Source organism: Anguilla rostrata, chromosome 19 (genome assembly GCF_018555375.3).
Source record: "Anguilla rostrata isolate EN2019 chromosome 19, ASM1855537v3, whole genome shotgun sequence".
Classification (NCBI taxonomy): domain Eukaryota; kingdom Metazoa; phylum Chordata; class Actinopteri; order Anguilliformes; family Anguillidae; genus Anguilla; species Anguilla rostrata.
Window position 1 is genome coordinate 15,162,399 of NC_057951.1, and position 23,930 is coordinate 15,186,328.

The window sequence follows — 23,930 nt, forward strand, 5'->3', positions numbered from 1 at the left end:
AGGAATTCTAATCCGCTCTTCAGGTCCTGGGGCAGCAAAGTATACCCACACCATCATTTTTACAAATGTGAAGCAAGCACTGTTCCTCTTATCTGTGGTTTCCTCTTTGCTACTCTCCCATGAATCCAAGTTTTGCCCAAATCTTTTATTATGGAGCCATAAAAACTGGCCTGAGCTGGGGCTGGAGGGACCCGCAGTTCTTCGGGGGGCTTCCTGTTCAACAGCATGTGAAACAGTTTTACTGATGTTTTTACATAAATCCATTATGAAAATTATTGCATGTTGCGGCCGAACAGATCCCAGGCTCCGTAGATGATGCTTTATTAGCAGGCAGATGTGAACAGCGGCTGGACGGTCTATTTGAGCGGAACGTCTCTGCCACGCGTCTCTCAGGGTCACGCGTCTCTCTCAGGGCTGCGCGCGTCTGCAGGAGACGGACACCGGAGTGATGGACAGGAGGAAACGGTCAGTTAAACAGCACAGGGCGCTGCGTGCCAGAAAGACGCGAAAGAAACGGCGCTAAATTGGCGGTTCAGCGCCCCAACGCGCCGCACATTAATCCCCTCCTGACTGCACCGCTCAGATCTTAATGCTCCGCTTTTTAAAAATAGAATTGAATTCAATTATTTCTTAAAAACCTTCCTGATTTAGGCCCACTGAATATTTAAAACGTCTTAATTAAAGGGCTGTAATGTGCGTGCGTCTCAGAGCTGGAGCGGAGAGGACAGACGGGGCTCTGGACAGCCCCCCTCGCCCCCCCCCCCTACACCCCACCCCACCCCATCTCTTTTACGCTCACACTTTCTCACTCTCACTTTTACACTCACACGGCTGTTTTGTCATTCAGCTGCAATTCTCATTAATCCGTTTTTGGCAACCTGCTCAAAATCAATGTTTGAAAGGACCTTTTGTCTTATTGAATCAAGGAATTCCAAAGGGCTCAGGTAACAACCTTAGCAGGTGACCTGGTACAGTATTTGAAAATGTAAAAATCACTATTTACTCCTCATCATACTTGTTGCTCCCTTTACTCCCTGAATGGTCATGTGACATCCTAAACTTACCTGAATGGCCCTATGATCTATCCTGAGATTTATGTGTCCAGAGAGTAGTCTTATTGTCCTGCGTTTCTAATATAATCCTGCAGGGGGCAGACTTTGTAAAGGTTTGAATTCAGACACTGAAAATCTCTACAGCCATCATACTTTTGCTCTGAAGTTTTGGAGCCATTGAAATGAAATCAAAGGACCTGAGACTGAAAATGACTCTAAAATGGCTCAGATTTGCAGAGAGGGTTAACCCTAACCCTAACCCTCTCAGCCTTCAGCTTCCTGACTGCAGAAACCCTGCATAGCTGCTTCCTGAGAGAGCACCTGCACACCAGCTGTGTGTTAAGCAGCCAATGTTGCAGCTCAACATAAAAGGGCCTTTTAGACAGGTATACCACTCAGACACATCCCTTTAAATGAGTGTGTTACACACGCGCACACACACTCGCACCAACACACACACACGCGCACACACACACTCGCACCAACACACACTTGCAACAACACACACACGCACCAACACACACACGCGCACCAACACACACACACACACACACACAAAGTTGCCAGTAGCCTCTGCTTCACCATTGTGTTGAAATCAATTTAATTTCCACCAGGAGTAACAGCTTTTCAGAATGCCTCTGTCTGGAGTAACAGGATGAGATACAATATAAAACAACCAACCAAAAGAAAAAATGTCTGTACACAGACCAATTAAAAGTTCAGGAAGCAATCTTCATATACAGAAAGAACTGAGCATAACTTAATCTGTAAAAAGTCTTTGGGTCAAATAGAACTGAGCACAGGAATCAGACTCACTGGTCACTGTAAAATCACCAGCAGAAGAGCAGCTATATAAGAAGATGCCGCGGTGAACATTAGCACTGGGTTAATCACAAGGGCAGAGCACACACTGGGTCAATCACAAGGGTAAAGCACACACTGGGTCAATCACAAGGGTAAAGCACACACTGGGTCACTCACAAGGGCAGAGCACACACTGGGTCAATCACAAGGGTAAAGCACACACTGGGTCACTCACAAGGGCAGAGCACACACTGGGTCACTCACAAGGGTAAAGCACACACTGGGTCAATCACAAGGGTAAAGCACACACTGGGTCAATCACAAGGGCAGAGCACACACTGGGTCACTCACAAGGGCAGAGCACACACTGGGTCAATCACAAGGGTAAAGCACACACTGGGTCACTCACAAGGGCAGAGCACACACTGGTCATCACAAGGGTAAAGCACACACTGGGTCAATCACAAGGGTAAAGCACACACTGGGTCACTCACAAGGCAGAGCACACACTGGTCAATCACAAGGGTAAGCACACACTGGGTCACTCACAAGGGCAGAGCACACACGGGTCAATCACAAGGGTAAAGCACACACTGGGTCAATCACAAGGGTAAAGCACACACTGGGTCAATCACAAGGGCAGAGCACACACTGGGTCAATCACAAGGGCAGAGCACACACTGGGTCAATCACACGGGTAAAGCACACACTGGGTCACTCACAAGGGCAGAGCACACACTGGGTCAATCACAAGGGCAGAGCACACACTGGGTCAACACAATGGCGTAAAGCACAACAACCTGGTCATCACAAGGTAAAGCACACACTGGGTCACTCACAAGGCAGAGCACACACTGGGTCAATCACAAGGGTAAAGCACACACTGGTCAATCACAAGGCAAGACACCTGGTCAATCACAAGGTAAGCACACACTGGTCATCAAAGGCAGAGCACCACTGGGTCAATCACAGGTAAGCACACTGGGTCAATCACAAGGGCAGAGCACCACTGGGTCAACACACGGGTAAAGCAACACTGGTCATCACAAGGGCAAGCACACCTGGTCAATCACAGGGTAAAGCACAACTGGTCACTCAACAGGCAAGCACACACTGGGTCAATCACAAGGGCAGAGCACAGTGCTCCTCTTTAAAGCAGGGCGTCCAACCTCACCCCAACAGGGCCGGTGTGGGTGCAGGCTTCTGCTCTACCACACCTCGTAGACCATGATGAGTTAAATCATAAAAATCATGTGCTGTAGTGCTGGGCTAAAACAAAACCCCACACGGGCCCTTTTGGGATGGGACGGGACCCCTGAGGGATCCTGGCAGCAGTCTCAGTAATGACCTCAGTAGTACTGTCTGACAGTCACATGGAACCAGCATGGCTGAAAACACGTGTCCCACGCGTGACCTGCCAATCTCATCACAACACCTTAATGAAACATGCAGCCAAAAATTAGCAAATGGCGTCCCAAATTGATATCAGTAGTTAAAAACTCGTCATATCCCACATGCGAGCAACATCACTGAGATCAGGCTGTGCTATCGCATGCACACAACAGAGTCTTCACAACAAGTAAATGTCGATAAAAATAAAAGCTCCATCTAAATGCAAAGCAGAAGTGTAGGCTGCCGTCAGTGGGACCCAGACAGAAGTACTCTGATGGGTGGTCCTGGGCCCGATCCCTGTCTCCTCAGCGGCCCAATGTCAGATAGCCCGGCTCCATGGCGATGGTAGGGGGGGGGGTTACAGGATCACACAGCCAGACCCGGCCCCTGCTGCCTCCTGTGGACTGAGCGAGACACACGGCACGGTGAGACACGGGACTGCAGCAGGAGGTTGTGTTTCAGGGCACAGGAGCTTTAACAACAGGCTGAAGCAGGTCACCTTTCAGTGGGTCACCACACTTACATTCCTAAACAGTGTCTACTTCCTGGATGATGTGTGGAAGACCACCTGACTGGGAACGAGCACTTAGGACTACATTTCCCAGGCTGCTCCACATTTTTCGACAAAATAAAAGGAGGCAGCGATGAGACAGACAAACGGACGGGCCAGAGACGCGCGGCTCCTGCGAGCGGCTGAGTCCGATAGGGTAACCGGCGCCACGCCTCCCTCTGACGAGGTTCCGAGGTCTCTTCCTCAGAGTGCGGACGTGAGCGCGGCGGTAAAGCTAGCAGAACCCACCCCCTCCCCCCCGCCACCGTCTGAATAATTGATCTTTTTGGCCCTTTTTGGTCACTGTTGTTGTGGTGCTGCTGTAATTGGCTGTGAGATTGGAGACAGTCGGTAAATAAATAAGCAGCGGGAGGGGGGGGGTCAGGGTCAGGGGCCTGCTCTGGTGTCTCCACGGCGACCCCACTACCTTTCCACGGCTCCACCAGACAGCTTCATCCTCTTTGATGCCCCGGCCGGGTCCGAGCCTGCGGGGGGGGCCACACCAGCGGGGTCGCCCCTCTGCCCCGGGGGCTCCGCCGTGACCTGGGGGGGGGGGGGGGGGGGGAGAGAAAGAGAGAGAGAGATTTCAAGCAATCATCTCTGAGAAATTGTGTGAGGGTTCATGGCTGTGAGTGTGTGTATGATTATGAAGGCTGTACAGTGTGTATGGGGGCGGGGGGGAGGGTTGGGATCCTAATTGCTGGTGATGAGGGGAGCGACTGAGGAACAGGGGTCTGTCGCCCTGGGTAACCGCACCCCAGGACTGGGGTCCAACTCAACTCAATTCAGCCAACAAATCGGAAAGCACTGAAGTTCAAATAACCGGGAAAGAAGAGCAGGATTTCAGGCCATTTTCCCCAATTATCCAGCTCCAGCCCTGTTACCCAACCCTGTTAAACCGTTTCCCCGGCGATGGGGAGGACCCACAGAGTGGGGGGGGCAGCTCAGAGCAGTGTGAAAGTGTGAACAGGGTGGGGTGAGTGTACACACACCCCACAGCACGGGCAACTTGTTTGTTCAGTGCTAATAGCGCGTAACGTTCAAAATGTTTAACACGCTTAACACACACTTAACACACGCTTAACACACGCTTAACACACGCTTAACACACGCTTAACACACACTTAACACACGCCATCACCGCGCCAGACAGCGTTGTTACCACTCCCATCAGCCCCTGCTCTCTCTGCTACACGCCCAGGGCTGCCCGCAGGAAATGGAAGCTCTCTCGGACGCACAACAGGAACTCAAAATACACACAACAGGAACTCAAAATACAGGCAAAAGGAAGTGAATGATAGCTCTTGGTTTTAAATGGTTCACTCTGAGGGCTTTGTGCAAAGGGAAGAGTGCACAGTGGGACTGTTGTAATGTGGAGTAATGTCTGAGTTACTGTCTGAGTGAATATAATGTGGAGTAATGTCTGAGTTACTGTCTGAGTGAATATAATGTGGAGTAATGTCTGAGTTACTGTCTGAGTGAATATAATGTGGAGTAATGTCTGAGTTACTGTCTGAGTGAATATAATGTGGAGTAATGTCTGAGTTACTGACTGAGTGAATATAGTGTGGAGTAATGTCTGAGTGAATATAATGTGGAGTAATGTCTGAGTTATTGTCTGAGTGAATATAATGTGGAGTAATGTCTGAGTTACTGTCTGAGTGAATATAATGTGGAGTAATGTCTGAGTTACTGTCTGAGTGAATATAATGTGGAGTAATGTCTGAGTTACTGTCTGAGTGAATATAATGTGGAGTAATGCTGAGTTACTGAGCTGACTGAGTGAATATAATGTGGAGTAATGTCTGAGTTACTGTCTGAGTGAATATAATGTGGAGTAATGTCTGAGTTACTGTCTGAGTGAATACAATGTGGAGTAATGTCTGAGTGAATATAATGTGGAGTAAAGTCTGAGTTACTGGCTGAGTGAATATAATGTGGAGTAATGTCTGAGTTACTGTCTGAGTGAATATAATGTGGAGTAATGTCTGAGTTACTGTCTGAGTGAATATAATGTGGAGTAATGTCTGAGTTACTGTCTGAGTGAATATAATGTGGAGTAATGTCTGAGTTACTGTCTGAGTGAATATAGTGTGGAGTAAATGTGAGGTAGAGAGGCCCTCACCAGGACCCTCTTGCGGGTGTGAGGCGGGGCGGAGGGGGTGTTGGGGTCCCCCTGGGCAGAGCGCAGAGGTTTTCGGCAGAGGTCATCCCTCCGGTGGACCACGGTGTTCCGGGACATCAGCTGCCTGCTCGGGGGGAGGGGACAATGACATCACAATGCATTCCGACCAATCACAGTGGTGGCAGAGTTAAATATTGCCCAAAATCAGGCAGTTCAGACTAATTTCCCATAATGCAAAGCTGGACTTGGCTTTAGTAGGGGCTGAGACTGTGAGGAGTCTTCTTATTGGACATTGCAGTGACTGAGACTGTGAGGAGTCTTCTTATTGGACATTGAGTGACTGAAACTGTGAGGAGTCTTCTTATTGGGCATTGAGTGACTGAAACTGTGAGGAGTCTTCTTATTGGGCATTGCCTGCCTACCAGCTTTGACACTGAATTTTCCTCAAGAGCCTTTATCATGAACCAGAATGCACTGCATAGAGAAGGGTGTGTGTGTGTGTGTCATTATTAACCTTGTCGCTGAGCACATCGATTCAATAAAAGACAGATCGACTACCCTGGCTCAAAGCCGCCTGTGTGTGTGTGTGTGTGCGTATCTTCGGAATCTTCAGTAATAAAATGTAATGCTTATTTATTATTGAAGTAAAACTGGCAATGTGGTACTTTGGAAATTGACTACTGATATTTTTAGCATACCTCTGGCCCGTGTTGAAAGAGCTGTGTGTATCAGCAGATCATTACCAGAGGACAGGGGGGGGGGGGGGAATCAGGGCTGGGACCGTTTAAAAAACCAGCAGGAGGTGATTAGTGAGCTCTTAAAGCTAACAGACAGGGGCCTGGCTCTTAGGCCACAAGCCTGGAGAGATCTGTTCTGGGGAGGAGAGAAAACAAAGCACAACCCTCACACTGGCAGAAACGCAGACACCAGGCCAACTAATATCAGAAGAAAGGCAGCGGGTTCGACGGGGCCTTTACTACGAAAGCCAGCGTCTGCAGCTCTTTGTGTGAGGATGGCGGGGGCGGGATAATGAAGGAATGTAAAGGGAATTTCTCTCTAATTGACTCCGCCCACTTTTAGCAAACCCTCAGAGGGTGAAGGGAATGTGACAGGTGTCAATCAGGAACAGACGAGCTTCAAACCGAACGCACCTGATAAACTCAGCCCCTGCATTCATATTCCCACAGACTGCCACCAAACAGGCTCAGCAGGCTGTCCTGGCCTCAGCGCCCTCAGGTGGACAAACAGCGGTACTGCGGGGAAGAGCCGGCTCCCTCAGCGAATGAGTGACAGTCGCAGTATTTTAAAGTGGGGGTTCTGTCCCATCACAGCCCAGACCAGAAATAAGACCCTGTGGAAGCGCCCCTGCAGATACGGGACAGGGCCGAGGCTCACGCAGGGAGGGTAAGATGGCGGAGCAGAGCGTCTCTCTGGCTCGGGGGGGTCAGCAGGCCCTCTGCTCATTAGCTCTGTGTCAGAGTCACACTCCTGGAGAAGACCAGCGTCTGCAGAATCTATCACATCCAGCTGGGGCCGCGGGTGAGCTGCACCCCCCCAGCGCGGGCCGAGGGCACTGTAGGTGTGCCAAACGAGGGGGGGGTAACAGCCTGTACCCACAGCCATCTGGCTGCCCCCACCTGCAGGGACCCTGCACACCACCCCACACCTTCTCCTTTCTGAACTCTGAACTCTTATCTCCATCTCTCTCTCCCTCTAACCCTCCCCCTGCCCCCCTCTGACCCCACACACACCCTTCTCTCTCTCTCCCTCCCCCACCCCCCCCCCGACCCCACACACACCCTCCTCCCTCCCTTCCTCTCCCTCCCTCCCCCCTCTCTGACCCCACACCCCCCCCCCCGCCCGACCCCGCGCACTCTCCTGTCAGAGTGGCAGCAGTAGCAGGCTGACTCGGGTAATGGCTGCCCTGCAGGCTGGTCAGCTGACCTGCCTAACGGCGTCCCTGGTGGCGTACAGGGCAGGGCGAGCGTGTCAGGGTGTCTGTGTAATAAACTAATTAGCCTAGCGCGGCGCTCCCCTAACGAGCAGCCATCGCCCGCCCGTAATGACAGCCGGCCCCGCCCCCCTTCTGGGATTCAATTAAGGCCCAGACTGTCATGTGCTGGGGGCCTGATCAATGCTGGGGAGGGGGGGGAGGGGGGGGAGAGGGGGAGGGAGTGTTACGCACCCGATGCTGGAGGTCAGGCTCCTGTACCAGTCGTTGATGTCCTCCTGGTCACCGGACATCAGCAGGAGTTTGTCTCGGGCGAAGGTGAGCTGTGGAGGAGCAGACGACGGGCTTAGCAGCGATCGCAGCGCCAGGGTCCGAGTGAGATCCTTACACACTGACGCGGGGTCAGGGTCCGAGCGCGCTCTCTGAGATACGCACTGACGCGGGGTCAGGGTCCGAGCGCGCTCTCTGAGATACGCACTGACGCGGGGTCAGGGTCCGAGCGCGCTCTCTGAGATACGCACTGACGCGGGGTCAGGGTCCGAGCGCGCTCTCTGAGATACGCACTGACGCGGGTCAGGGTCGAGCGCGCTCTCTGAGATACGCACTGACGCGGGGTCAGGGTCCGAGCGCGCTCTCTGAGATACGCACTGACGCGGGGTCAGGGTCCGAGCGCGCTCTCTGAGATACGCACTGACGCGGGTCAGGGTCCGAGCGCACTCTCTGAGATACGCACTGACGCGGGTCAGGGTCTGAGCGCGCTCTCTGAGATACGCACTGACGGGGGTCAGGGTCCGAGCGCGCTCTCTGAGATACGCACTGACGCGGGGTCAGGGTCCGAGCGCGCTCTCTGAGATACGCACTGACGCGGGGTCAGGGTCCGAGCGCGCTCTCTGAGATACGCACTGACGCGGGGTCAGGGTCCGAGCGCGCTCTCTGAGATACGCACTGACGCGGGGTCAGGGTCCGAGCGCGCTCTCTGAGATACGCACTGACGCGGGGTCAGGGTCTGAGCGCGCTCTCTGAGATACGCACTGACGCGGGGTCAGGGTCCGAGCGCGCTCTCTGAGATCATTACGCGGGGTCAGGGTTCGAGCGTGTGGACACATCACAGGGATCATAATCACCGTCCTGCATATTAAACGCTCTCCGACACAAAAAAACAGAGCCGGTTATCAGCGGAATATTAGTAATCTCTACTCTTTATTACAGCCGGGGACAGAATTCTAATGGTAGTTAAGCAGGCAACGGTCACCAACACATCCCTATTAAAATAAAGGTGGGGGGGGGGGGGGGGCTCATAAAAAATTAAATGGATTAAGATTTCAAATGTACCATCATCAAAAGTATTATCTAATTACAGAGTTCAGCGAGCAGACGGGCGATGGCTGATAATATCAGACCGGCCACTCGGGACCCATGGAGATTTATGCACAAATAGATTCCACTTCTGTAGCTGCGCGGTAATTAAGAATTTGTCAGGAAATTTGACCCTCTGGGGTAGAAATGACTTTGTAAAATAGGAATGCAGGAGCGGGCTTCTGTACAGCACATAATTTAGCTGATTATTTATACATCAAAGGAGTCTGCGATGAGGATGCAGAGCAATATTTAAGTAGCGAGAGTATCAGAGAGAAACGCATACAGAAAACAAGGGGGGGGGGAGAGAGAGAGAGAGAGAGAGAGAGAGAGAGAGAGAGAGAGGGAGGGAGGGAGGGAGGGAGAGAGACGGGGGGTGGAACAGAACAAGAGAAAAAAAGCTTTCTCTTCCCAATGTGAGAGGAGATGGAGGATTTTCATGCAGCCTCTCAGTTTTGCATATAAATAGGCGGTCTGGACGGAGGTGCATTTACCGCTGTCAAATGTAATTTTTCTTTAATTCTTCAGGCGCGGGCCGGCAGGGCCGGGGGCGACCCGGGGCAATTTCCCCTGGTTACAGGTGGGGCCCGGGATCGATAATGTGTCCTTATGAGAAATTACCCATAATGCTACTGAGTATGCGGCGCGCGGTTAGCGGGCTAATGAAACTGCCGCCGCCGCTGCTGAGCACTCAGATGGAAAGGGCGGCGGGCGGCGGGAGGAAGACGCGTTTACCGGGAGGACGGAAGGGGAGCGTCCCGAGCCTAATCTGATCAGCGGGGGGGGGGGGCACGTTAGCAGCCCGCAGCTGGATCGGGAAAGCTGACCTGGGGCGGGGCTTCCCAAAGCCGCCAGTCACGCAATGAAGCACCGCCCAGGCTGTGCTCAGAGCAGGACAGACTGCTCAGGGTCACACCCCCAGTCCAGTACAGAATAACCAAAACGCTCTCTGAGCTAAAATCCCCCTTCACTCCACACACTCTACTCACCCATCCTGCATCTCTCTGTTTATACATCCAGAACAGCCACAGCAGTTCTGTATTACAGAAGCACTAACTCTGTATCTGTGGGCTCAGGTGTGGAGCATGTGGAAGACACGCTGGACCCCAGAACTCAAGCTTCCCAGCTCTGTAAATGAGCATGGTATTCAGGCTCCCAAAATAAAAATACACTAAATATTATTTATATCCCAGCATCCTGTCTGTTTTGGTAACCCTGTTTGAATGATTTATCCGGATGCAAATGTTCCGGCTTGTCAGAGATCAGTCCTGGGCGGGCGCGTCAGTCGCTCTCCTGACATTCCAATCCCTCTCTCCTGGGACTGGGAACGCCAGGCTGCCGGAGTCAAACACTGAACTCCACACCTTCACAAGCACGCGGTGTGCAGTCACTCAACACCGCGCATGAGACAGACCGGGGGGGGGGGGGAGAGAAGGAAAGGAGAGAGGGAGGGAAAGAAAGGGAGGAGAATAAAGAGAATAAAGAAAGAAATTCAGTTTTACGAAGCCATCATGTGAACCCTTTAAATACTCCTTCATCCAAAATATGCTACATTCATATCAAGCTCATTTAAAAATGTATCAGGAAACCTAAAATACAATCACAATAACTGTAAAAGTGACACTGTGTAAGCACCTGCAGCGTGTACACATACATACGCATGTTTCAGAAAGTGGCTGGCAGTAATATTAACACAGAATTATGACAGCTGAAGTATAATATGCACACACACACACACACACACACACACACGCACGCACGCACACAAACACACGCACGCATGCAAACACACACACAGGCACATACTCACGCTGATGAGCCTGTCCTGACTGCAGGTGTTGCGGTGTGTTTGTGTTGAGTGCAGTGTGTTTGTGTTGAGCGCAGTGTGTTTGTGTTGAGTGCAGTGTGTTTGTGCTGAGCGCAGTATGTTGTGTTGAGCGCAGTGTGTTTGTGTTGAGTGCAGTGTGTGTGTTCAGTACGGTGGTGTTGAGTACTCATGCTGATGTTGGGTGTTGAGTACTCATGCTGATGTTGAGTGCAGTGTGTTGAGTACTCATGCTGATGTTGGGTGTTGAGTACTCATGCTGATGTTGGGTGCAGGGTGTTGAGTACTCATGCTGATGTTGGGTGTTGAGTACTCATGCTGATGTTGAGTGCAGGGTGTTGAGTACTCACGCTGATGTTGAGTGCAGTGTGTTGAGTACTCATGCTGATGTTGGGTGTTGAGTACTCACGCTGATGTTGAGTGCAGGGTGTTGAGTACTCATGCTGATGTTGAGTGCAGTGTGTTGAGTACTCATGCTGATGTTGAGTGCAGGGTGTTGAGTACTCACGCTGATGTTGAGTGCAGTGTGTTGAGTACTCATGCTGATGTTGGGTGTTGAGTACTCACGCTGATGTTGAGTGCAGGGTGTTGAGTACTCATGCTGATGTTGAGTGCAGGGTGTTGAGTACTCACGCTGATGTTGAGTGCAGTGTGTTGAGTACTCATGCTGATGTTGGGTGTTGAGTACTCACGCTGATGTTGAGTGCAGTGTGTTGAGTACTCATGCTGATGTTGGGTGTTGAGTACTCACGCTGATGTTGGGTGTTGAGTACTCACGCTGATGTTGAGTGCAGGGTGTTGAGTACTCATGCTGATGTTGAGTGCAGTGTGTTGGGTACTCATGCTGATGTTGGGTGTTGAGTACTCATGCTGATGTTGAGTGCAGGGTGTTGAGTACTCACGCTGATGAGCCCACCCTGGCTGCGGGTGTGGCCGAACACCTTGTCCACGGTGCACTCTCTCAGGGGGTACACGCGCTGGCAGGCAAACTTATCCCCGTTAGTGGGGTGCAGCGAGCTGCAGGGCGTGGTCAGCAGCAGGATGTCCGAGAACAGGAAGAACATTTTGGGCTTGGCCTCTGTCCCCTTGGTGGGCACCACCTTCAGCCAGCCCTCCCTGATGTACCAGCGCCCTGGGGAGGGGGCACAGAGAGCGGAACACTGTAAAGTGCATTCTGAGCAGTACTGAGCATGCTCAGTGAGTTCCCCTAATGACTGCACTCTGAGGTGTACTGAGCATGCTCAGTGAGCTCCCCTCCTGTACCTTTACTTCACACACTGTGGACAGTCACAGCGGTGGGCTTAATAAATAAAAGCTCTACGCTTGCATACAGATCTCTCCAGCTCCCTGGGGCCTGGCCTGTGCAGAGGTGCACTGTAGGATTGGGCAGCCCTGTCTTTTGAAGTGTGTGTTGAAAGGCCCCTGGGCCGGGGGCCAAAGGCCCGCAGGCAGCTGGGGGGGTCGGGGGCCACCATACATGCCCCAGGGGCCCCGCAACACCAACCCTCAAATAAATAAAGGAATAAAGACTGGGAGAGGAAACAGGATCCACACGCTGCAGGCCGTAGCTGGCTGCTGTGATTGGCTGAGAGGGCTTTCTGGGGGCCGTAGCTGGCTGATGTGATTGGCTGAGAGGGTTCTCTAGGGGCTGTAGCTGGCTGATGTGATTGGCTGAGAGGGTTCTCTAGGGGGTGTCGTATTTGGATGAGAAAGAGCTTCTAAAGTCCCACATCCTCCACATGAGAGAGAACCGGCTTTCTGAACCTAAACACCCTCTCCTCCACATCAAGAGTACGCACTCACACGCACACTTATGCTCACAAACACACACGCACACGCTCACACACACACACAAGCTCACACACACACGCTCACACACACAAGCTCACGCACACACGCTCACACACACACACACACACACACACACACACACACACGCACTCACACACACACACAAGCTCACACACACGCGCTCACACACGCTCACACACACACACACACACACACACACTCTTTCATGTGGCAGGCTGGGCTGAGCAGCGCTGTAATTGGTCCGTGGGGAGATTGGCGGGTCGGTGCTTTGGTGGGGAGGCGGTGTTGTGCTGTTGTGCACGTGGGCCGGTCTCCCGGGAAACGCGAAGGCGCTGCGGCCGCGAGCTCCGCCAGGCGGGAGAGAAGAAAGGGAGCGGAGAGGAGGGAGGAGCACGGCCACCGCCAAAAACCCGCCAACTACCCGCCCGCGCTGCCTCTCCACACCGCTTCATCCCTTCTTCCCTCTACACCTCCCCCTTCCACACGTTTCATCCCTTCCTCCCTCTACACCTCCCCATTCCACACCGCTTCACCCCTTCTTCCCTCTACACCTCCCCATTCCACACGTTTCATCCCTTCTTCCCTCTACACCTCCCCCTTCCACACCGTTTCATCCCTTCTTCCCTCTACACCTCCCCATTCCACACCATTTCATCCCTTCTTCCCTCTACACCTCCCCATTCCACACCGTTTCATCCCTTCTTCCCTCTACACCTCCCCCTTCCACACCGTTTCATCCCTTCTTCCCTCTACACCTCCCCATTCCACACCATTTCATCCCTTCTTCCCTCTACACCTCCCCATTCCACACCGTTTCATCCCTTCTTCCCTCTACACCTCCCCATTCCACACCGTTCCATCCCTTCTTCCCTCTACACCTCCCCATTCCACACCGTTTCATCCCTTCTTCCCTCTACACCTCCCCATTCCACACTGTTTCATCCCTTCTTCCCTCTACACCTCCCCAATCCACACCATTTCATCCCTTCCTCCCTCTACACCTCCCCATTCCACACCGTTTCATCCCTTCTTCCCTCTACACCTCCCCCTTCCACACGTTTCATCCCTTCCTCCCTCTACACCTCCCCATTCCACACCGTTTCATCCCTTCTTCCCTCTACACTTCCCCTAATAAAAAGCGGCCTCCTTCATATTCTCTCCTCGTTGGCGTTAATTACAGCGAGATAGCGGTCCGTTAGCATGCAGACTCAGTAATCTCCCCCCCCTGCTCCTCGTCTTCCTCGCGGGCAGTGGAGATGAAGGGAATAGCAGATGACAGGGGCTCACCTGGAGCCAGCACCTTGGTCTTCCTCCCCTTCAGCAGCTTCTGCACCCGCTGGAGCTGCAGGAGGTTCTCCTGGCTGCGCCCGTTGTCCTGGATACGCTGAGCGACCCCGGAGATGGCCTTCACCGCCCCTGGCAACACACAGGCAGAGCGTTACCGCGCGCTACCAGACGCTAGCCAGCCTGCGTGCTAACAAACGCAAGTCAGCCTACGCACTACCAAACGCTAGCCAGCCAGCGCGCTAACAAACGCAAGTCAGCCTACGCACTACCAAACGCTAGCCAGCCTGCGTGCTAACAAACGCTAGCCAGGCTGCGCACAAAAAAACGCTAGCCAGCCTGCGAGCTAACAAATGCTAGCCAGCCTGCGTGCTAACAAACGCTAGCCAGCCAGGGCACTACCAAACGCTAGCTAGCCTATGCACTACCAAAAGCTAGCCAGCCTGCGCACTACCAAAAGCTAGCCAGCCTGCGCACTACCAAAAGCTAGCTAGCCTGCGTGCTAACAAACGTTAGCTAGCCTGCGCGCTAACAAACGTTAGCCAGCCTGCGCGCTAACAAACGCTAGCCAGCCTGCGCGCACATTTAGAACTCATTCATGCATACCCACACTTTCACTCACAAATACATGCTGACAATCCACAGACAAAATGTGTGAACTCCCAAATAAATAAATAAATAAAATGGCAGTGATTTCTGTGCTTTTAGAGGGCTGTGCAAAAAATAAAATAACTGAAGGACACTCCTCTAATACTCACACAGCATTAAGAATCAGACAATGTACGTGTTGCTTTAGGGACCCTGATTTGATAAAATAAAATAAAATAATTCCCACAGACTAATTCAGTCACTTATCTTCACAACAATTATCGGATTCGTCATTCAAAAGTGACTTTTCCCACTTTAAAACATTTCCATTATATATATAAATATATATCTTTTTTTACCTCATTTCCCCCCATATTTCATAATTGTGTTTTATTACAGCCCTTACCAAATGCATTAATAATGTACCTGAAAAACCTGCCTTTTTATCTATGAAATTCCTAATAGAAATTGGTCACAAAAGCACTTCAGTGTTAATACTTTTAATTAACCTTTGACAGGGTTAGGAGAGTGTGTACGCATGTGTGTGAGTGTGTGTGTGTGTGTGTGTGTGTGTGTGTGTGTGTGTGTGTGTGCGTGCGTGGTGTGTGTGTGAGTGAGTGTGTGTGTGTATGTGTGTGTATGTGCGATGTGGAGTGCTGTGTGTCTGTGTGTGGTGTGTGTGTGTGTGTGTGTGTGTGTGTGTGGTGTGTGTGTAGCATGTGCATGTGGAGTCGTGTGTGGCGTGTTGTTGCATGTGCGCATGTGTGCGTGTGTGTGTGTCTGACGTAAGTCCAGGTTTGCTTCGTGAGCTCTTAACACAGGGGTTTAAACTCTGAAGAGTGTGATGAAGACGCCTGACAGCAGAAAGGAGCGTCTGTATGAGCTGGACAAACTGCCTGCTTAATAAAATACTATGTTATTTGCCAGGGTTATTTTTTTGTGAAAGCAATTTGTTCCTAATAAGACGCAATTGGAGGGAAAAAATCTAAATGAAAACAGGAAAGGCCAATACACAGCAAACGACATGTTCCTTCATCTTAGAGAATGAAATATCACAGGCCTTTTACATTTGTACGCAAAAGCAGCACGCAGCCAACAAGATTTTAATTAAAACACATAAATAATTCTGTGTGTAAATTTGTGCTTAAGCAGGATCTGCTGTTTATTGATATTGGGATTAGAAATAAATCATTATCAGGCTTCTGTTGATTCTGAAATATTATTTATTAATATATCTCACGCTTCACATGTCCTGGTCAGGTCCCAGAGAATGATTTTAAAATCCTGATAGAGAAAGCGAGCTGGTACTCCACTCATTCTCTAACCCGCAGTGTGTCCCCACAGTGCGACAAGAGTAAACAAGAGTAAAGCTGGAAAAGGAGAGGAAGAGGAAGAGGAAGGCCTCTCTTTCCCCCAGTAGGCCCCAAGTTCTACACTTTCTCTTACTTTGCAATATTTAGTTTGTGCCTGTTGTCCTGAAATTTTGCATAAAGCTCTTTGGAATTATAAAAATCATGATCAAATATTTCAGACTCCTCGTCACGTGCACGCTACTGAACCAAAGGCATACGTGGAGCTACAGCACAGAGATTACAGAAACAAAACAAAAACAGCACATACTTAAATAAGGCTGCTCTTTCAACACTCTCTCTCTCTCTCTCACACACACACACACACTCTCTCTCTCACACACACACACACACACACACTCCAAAGTTACTGCGCACAGTAAAGTACAGACTGTGTTCTGCAGGGGCGACAGTATCAGGCGCTCTTACTGGAAAGCTGCTGGAACTCGGGGTGATCTGGGCTGGTGTTCTCCGCCAAGTCGCGCAAGAAATGCTTGTACCTGGGAAAGAAAGAGAGAGGGAAAGAGAGAGAGGAAAAGAGACAGACGCGTTTTCAGCGTGTGTAAGTGTGCAGAAAGCAGAATGAGCAGCTGGAGAACAGCAGCCGTGCGGAGGAGGTGAGGAAGAGGACGGGCCTCGCGGCTGAACACCGCCGCGGGCGCCACGCTCGCCCCCGTCAGCAGAGGGATCAGTGTCCCGCGCAGTCAGAGGGATCAGTGCCCTGCGCAGTCAGAGGGATCAGTGTCCCGCGCAGTCAGAGGGATCAGTGCCCGCGCAGTCAGAGGGATCAGTGTCCCGCGCAGTCAGAGGGATCAGTGCCCCGCAGTCAGAGGGATCAGTGCCCGCGCAGTCAGAGGGATCAGTGTCCCGCGCAGTCAGAGGGATCAGTGCCCGCGCAGTCAGAGGGATCAGTGCCCCCGTCAGAGAGGGATCAGTGCCCGCGTCGCCGCAGTCAGAGGGATCAGTGTCCCGCGCAGTCAGAGGGATCAGTGTCCCGCGCAGTCAGAGGGATCAGTGTCCCGCGCAGTCAGAGGGATCAGTGTCCCGCGCAGTCAGAGGGATCAGTGTCCCGCGCAGTCAGAGGGATCAGTGTCCCGCGCAGTCAGAGGGATCAGTGTCCCGCGCAGTCAGAGGGATCAGTGTCCCGCGCAGTCAGAGGGATCAGTGTCCCGCGCAGTCAGAGGGATCAGTGCCCCCGTCAGCAGAGGGATCAGTGTCCCGCGCAGTCAGAGGGATCAGTGTCCCGCGCAGTCAGAGGGATCAGTGCCCCGCGCAGTTAGAGGGATCAGTGATCCCGCGCAGTACACGCCATCGCACCGCGACAGCTACCCGCCATCGCAGCGCGCAGTTACCCGCCAGTCAGACACCCGCGCAGCTCACAGCGCCATCGCCCGCGCAGCTACACAGCATCGCCCGCGCGCAGACTCACCGCCATCAGGACATCCCGCAGTCAGATCAGCCGCGCAGTACACCGCATGCACCCGCGCAGCTACACCGCCATCGCACCCGCGCAGCTACACCGCCATCGCAGCCGCGCGTTATTTACCCGTCCCACGCGCCCGATGAATCGCCGTGCAGGAGAAATTAAATATTGATTATTGGGGGGGGGGGGCGTCTGGCCCGGTCTGAGGGGTTATAAACGGCTCGCTGCACAGACCCGTCTCATTACAAAAACACCGAGAGGAAGTGACCTCACCCCAAACTGACATCAGAGAGGGTTTGGGGATATTTATTTCACTCAGCTATCTGTGAACGAGGGAATAAAAGGCTGGAATTTAAACCCGAGGAGAAGGAAAAGACGGAATCAATCGGAGCTCGGAGTGGCTCACTGGCACTGACACAAACCGCCTCTCCCCCTGTGAGGGACTGGCGCGCAGAACCAACACACTGACCAAACCGCCTCTCCCCCTGTGGACTGGGTCAGAACACACACACCAACGCCTCGACACAAGACCCGCCTCTCCCCCCTGTGGGCTGGGTCAGAACCACACACACTGACACAAACCGCCTCTCCCCCCTGTGGACTGGGTCAGAACCACACACACTGACACAAACCGCCTCTCCCCCCTGTGGACTGGGTCAGAACCACACACACTGACAAGCTGGCCCAGAACCACACACACTGGCAAGCTGGGCCAGAACCACACACACTGACAAGCTGGGCCAGAACCACACACACTGGCAAGCTGGGCCAGTTCTCACAGGTACCCTACCTAAGCTCAGGCTTTTCCTCAAGAACCCCCCCCACAGCCCAGCCCACAGTAAAACGGCAGTACCCCACAGGGTCCCAGGCCTCAGTGTGGTTAGAGGCCTGCTAATGCAGCGCTGCTCACAGGCCACACGGGGGGGGGGGTCATTAGCCGGATATTTCCCTCTGAGGACCCATACACCTCTGGGACTAGGGAAAGAAACACATTAACACTGCCTTTCAGATATATGTCCCTGCAACGGCGTCTTTAAGCATATATTAACATTAATATTAATTAGCCAATATGCATCGCTTAAAACTGCGCTACATCACAGAGGAATATATTACACAGAGCCTGCTGCCTTCCAGACGTGTGGAATTTATAAAACACGGCGGTATAACACGGTCACAAACAAAGTTAATACGCATTTATTAAATATTTACACACAGAGCCTCATTATTATTTTAACAGACCTTTACCTACAGGATTATACCACTTCTGAGTAATAAAAGACAATAAAAAAGTTTCCACACAAGCACCCTTCAATCCCGGCTGGGGGAAAGTTGAGCAGAAGACAGAGCTGAAGTATTCTGGAGGATTCCGCTTCTCTGCATGCGCTCACTGAAAGGAGGTTTTTTTTGGGGGGGGTGATATAAATACGCGAGACGGCGGGCGGGTGTCAGCCGTCGCTCCTGAGAGGACTGGCAGGGACGGGACGCGGTAGAAAGAGATTCCTCCCGCTGCTGCGCTCCTTCACTCCGCCACTGACACGTCTCTGTGAGGAAGACTACAAGAGCAGGAGGAGCAGGCAGCGCATGAAAATCAGCCTGCAGTTTACCTGCCCCCCCCCCCCCCCCCCCGTCCCCCCTCCTGGAGCGCGTCGCCGTGCCGACTCCGGCTCCAACGCGAGGACACACACGCGTGTTTATTCAGAGCGCCAAACACACCCAGCACGCGATGAAGAGCGCGTTGGGGCTCCAGACTGCGCAGAACGCGTCTGTCTGCTGGAACATCACCACCGCACACTGACGGGGCCACAGACGCAGCCAATCACACTCCTCGTGTTCAGCGCTTTCCTCTCTTTGGAAAGTGCAGAGCACTGCAGACGATGCTCAGGTCAGAGGAGAGCGCTCAGTCTGCGTTTCTGTGCCCTCCAGCGTCGGGACAGTAACACAGGAGACACCGCAGGACGCACAGCTCCCTCACTCCCGCCGTATGGATCCGCGTGAGGACGCCGCGACCTCGACGCCATCGACTCCCCACATCGATTTCCACAGTCTGCGTCTCCCACCCCGCCTGCCCCAAAGACTCCCTCTCCCTCGCACACTAAACCACACACACAACTTTACCGCCTGCCCCAAAGACTCCCTCTCACACTAAACCACACACACAACTTTACCGCCTGCCCCAAAGACTCCCTCTCCCTCTCACACTAAACCACACACACAACTTTACCCCTGCCCCAAAGACTCCCTCTCACACTAAACCACACACACAACTTTACCGCTGCCCCAAAGACTCCCTCTCACACTAAACCACACACACAACTTTACCGCCTGCCCCAAAGACTCCCTCTCACACTAAACCACACACACAACTTTACCGCCTGCCCCAAAGACTCCCTCTCACACTAAACCACACACACAACTTTACCGCCTGCCCCAAAGACTCCCTCTCCCTCTCACACTAAACCACACACACAACTTTACCACCTGCCCCAAAGACTCCCTCTCACACTAAACCACACACACAACTTTACCGCCTGCCCCAAAGACTCCCTCTCACACTAAACCACACACACAACTTTACCGCCTGCCCCAAAGACTCCCTCTCACACTAAACCACACACAACTTTACCGCCTGCCCCAAAGACTCCCTCTCCCTCTCACACTAAACCACACACACAACTTTACCACCTGCCCCAAAGACTCCCTCTCCCTCGCACACTAAACCACACACACAACTTTACCATCTGCCTCAAAGACTCCCTCTCACACTAAACCACACACACAACTTTACCATCTGCCCCAAAGACCCCCTCTCACACTAAACCACACACACAACTTTACCGCCTGCCTCAAAGACTCCCTCTCACACTAAACCACACACACAACTTTACCGCCTGCCCCAAAGACTCCCTCTCACACTAAACCACACACACAACTTTACCGCCTGCCCCAAAGACTCCCTCTCACACTAAACCACACACACAACTTTACCGCCTGCCCCAAAGACTCCCTCTCACACTAAACCCACACACACAACTTTACCGCCTGCCCCAAAGACTCCCTCTCACACTAAACCACACACACAACTTTACCGCCTGCCTCAAAGACTCCCTCTCACACTAAACCACACACACAACTTTACCGCCTGCCCCAAAGACTCCCTCTCACACTAAACCACACACACAACTTTACCGCCTGCCCCAAAGACTCCCTCTCACACTAAACCACACACACAACTTTACCGCCTGCCCCAAAGACTCCCTCTCACACTAAACCACACACACAACTTTACCGTCTGCCTCAAAGACTCCCTCTCACACTAAACCACACACACAACTTTACCATCTGCCCCAAAGACCCCCTCTCACACTAAACCACACACACAACTTTACCGTCTGCCCCAAAGAACAGATCTGGCACCCTGTCACGCCACCGCACCCCAGAGAACCAGCGGGACAGCAGCACTGTAGCTGCCACTCACACTGGAGGGGGCGGGGACTCCCAGGCCCAGTAAATGACACATGGGCACAAGTGTATGATGTCACAGGCAAGTGGGAGGGGCTAGGAGCAAGAAGCAGGAAATGAAGTGACTGCTAAAGGGAGACACGGCATTACTCATCGGAAATAAAAGCATCAGCAACAGCAAGCCTCCAATTACAGAGTGCCTGAAAGGAAAATCATTTTGGCTCCTTTTCCCTCTTTTTCTGTGTGATAACAAATACATTCCAGCACTATCAGTCCTCATGGCCTTGTACTCATTAGAGAGGCGATTGCTCTTCTCTCTCTCTCACAGAAAGGGAACATTCTCAGCAGTGTTAACCAGTGCTCTTCTCTCTCTCTCACAGAAAGGGAACATTCTCAGCAGTGTTAATCAGTGCTCCTCTCTCAGCAGTGTTAATCAGTGCTCCTCTCTCAGCAGTGTTAATCAGTGCTCTTCTCTCTCTCACAGAAAGGGAACATTCTCAGCAGTGTTAATCAGTGCTCTTCTCTCTCTCACAGAAAGGGAACATTCTCAGCAGTGTTAATCAGTGCTCCTCTCTCAGCAGTGTTAATCAGGCGCGTTCTGTGTAATGTAAGCGGAAGTTGCTCATTTAGAACTTCTGTCCCGCTCATTACCGCCAACGCAGAGACGATAGGAAGACTAATATAATCCCACTGATATCTGCACCAATTAAGCTATTATAATAAGACGGCGGGATTACCGCGCGGCGCTGTCCTGCTCAAAGCTCTTAAGGCCTCTGCAGCGCAGACCGAGCTCTCCTTTCTGCAGCAGACACGCCGGGTCATTCAGTGCCAGCGCACTTGTCAGCCACAGAGAAAAGGGGGGGGGGGGGAATCTGTCCAATTATTTTTTCTTAATATGCGCGCATTACGGATTCGGGTTTGTAATTAAGAGACAGCAGGCGCAGTCAGGCGTGTGTGCGGGTTAGCGAGCGCCGCTAAGGCCGCTCGCTAATGACCGGAGTTTAGCGGCTCCCAAAACCGCGCGCGGAGTCCGCGTCGGGCGCCGCGTCTGCCGGTCACATGACGCGAGGAGGCGTACGCACAGCGGAGCGCACACTCGCCCCCCCCCCGCCCCCCGCCCCCCGGGCGCGCTCCGCTAATTAAAACAGCGCAATTAGCGGGAGAGAAGGCCCCCATTCAAAAGGGAAGTGGAGCAGGAACAGACAGCGCCATGGCAACGGGACCCCGTCAGGAACAGCCACGCAGGAACAGCTGCTGCTGGGGTTTGGGAGGGGCGAGAGGGCGACCTGTCCCGCCACTGCCACAAACAGGCCCCACACCGCCCGCACACCGCACCCACACCGCCCGCACACCGCCTGCACACCGCATCCACACCACACCCACACCGCATCCACACCACACCCACACCGCCTGCACACCGCACCCACACCACACCCACACTGCACCCACACCGCACCCACACCGCCAGCACACCGCACCCACACCGCACCCACACCACACCCACACCGCACCCACACCGCACCCACACCGCACCCACACCACACCCACACCGTAGTGCCTGAGAATCAACCATTGCTCACACACACACTCTCATAGACAGACACACACACACACACTCATACTCACTCTCTCTCTCACACACACTCATACTCACTCTCTCTCTCACACACACACTCATACTCACTCTCTCTCTCACACACACACTCATACTCACACTCTATCACTCTCTCACTCACACACACACACACACACACTCATATAGACAGACACACACACACTCATACTCACTCTCTCTCTCACACACACACACACTCATACTCACTCTCTCTCTCACACACACACTCATACTCACACTCTCTCTCACACACACACTCATACTCACACTCTCTATCACTCTCTCACTCACACACACACACACACACTCATATAGACAGACACACACACACTCATACTCACTCTCTCTCTCACACACACACACACACACACACACACACACTCATATAGACAGACACACACACACTCATACTCACTCTCTCTCACACACACACACACTCATACTCACTCTCTCTCTCACACACACACTCATACTCACACTCTCTCACTCTCTCACACACACACACAGGCTGATGAAGCCAGCCCGGTCCATCACTGTCATCAGAAGAGTCGGCAGGGTGAGTGGCCATTCCCCCCTGTAAGAGCGAGCGCCCCTCCTCATCACTCTAACGATCTCCCCGCTCCCACAGTACCAGAGTATCCACACCATCCATCACCGCTGAGCCCAGGCAATGACAAGCCTGAGAGCAGCGACCAGGCCACACGGGCGGCCATTTTGGCTCCCAGACCCCTGTGCCTCCTGCTGCTTCCAGGTCAAAGGTCATCCACACAGAAATAGTATAATAATAGTAATAGTAATAATACTGATTGTGTTGGACCAGCCTGTGCCGCTGCAGCGCTGTTCCCCAGTCAGCGAGGGAGAGGAAGAGGAGGTAATGAAGACGTTCTGGGCCAGCCTGCCGGAGCAGAGGCAGGCTAGCAATGCTGCTCATTAACAAGCGTGTTCAGGCACTGCTGTTCATTAACAAGCGTGTTCAGGCACTGCTGCTCATTAACAAGCGTGTTCAGGCACTGCTGCTCATTAACAAGCGTGTTCAGGCACTGCTGCTCATTAACAAGCGTGTTCAGGCACTGCTGCTCATTAACAAGCGTGTTCAGGCACTGCTGCTCATTAACAAGGTGTCAGGCATGCTGCTCATTACAAGCGGTTCAGCACTGCTGCTCATTAACAAGCGTGTTCAGGCACTGCTGCTCATTAACAAGCGTGTTCAGGCACTGCTGCTCATTAACAGCGTGTTAGCACTGCTGCTCATTAACAAGCGTGTTCAGGCACTGCTGCTCATTAACAAGCGTGTTCAGGCACTGCTGCTCATTAACAAGCGTGTTCAGGCACTGCTGCTCATTAA

The 23,930-nt window shown here is 52.5% G+C and overlaps 1 protein-coding gene and 1 long non-coding RNA gene across 6 annotated transcripts in view; both read right to left on the reverse strand.

Annotated features, from left to right (window-relative positions):
- Positions 1-1,629: 1,629 nt before the first annotated feature.
- On the reverse strand, positions 1,630-2,515 carry LOC135245877 (uncharacterized). The gene is made up of 2 exons (XR_010327434.1): positions 2,421-2,515; positions 1,630-2,281 (listed from the first exon to the last, which is right to left on the reverse strand). It is a non-coding gene; the product is annotated as an uncharacterized LOC135245877 (long non-coding RNA).
- Positions 2,516-3,549: 1,034 nt separating this feature from the next.
- Positions 3,550-23,930, reverse strand: part of arhgef39 (Rho guanine nucleotide exchange factor (GEF) 39) — a 99,095-nt gene continuing 78,714 nt past the window's right edge. For all 5 annotated transcript variants that reach the window (XM_064318926.1, XM_064318922.1, XM_064318927.1 and 2 more), the window contains 7 exons: positions 16,518-16,588; positions 14,155-14,283; positions 11,958-12,187; positions 8,109-8,197; positions 5,924-6,047; positions 4,226-4,341; positions 3,550-3,652 (listed from right to left, as the gene is read on the reverse strand). In XM_064318926.1, the coding sequence (XP_064174996.1) occupies positions 3,607-3,652; positions 4,226-4,341; positions 5,924-6,047; positions 8,109-8,197; positions 11,958-12,187; positions 14,155-14,283; positions 16,518-16,588 (805 nt within the window). In that variant the 3' untranslated portion in view covers positions 3,550-3,606. The remainder of the gene's footprint in view (positions 3,653-4,225; positions 4,342-5,923; positions 6,048-8,108; positions 8,198-11,957; positions 12,188-14,154; positions 14,284-16,517; positions 16,589-23,930) is intronic.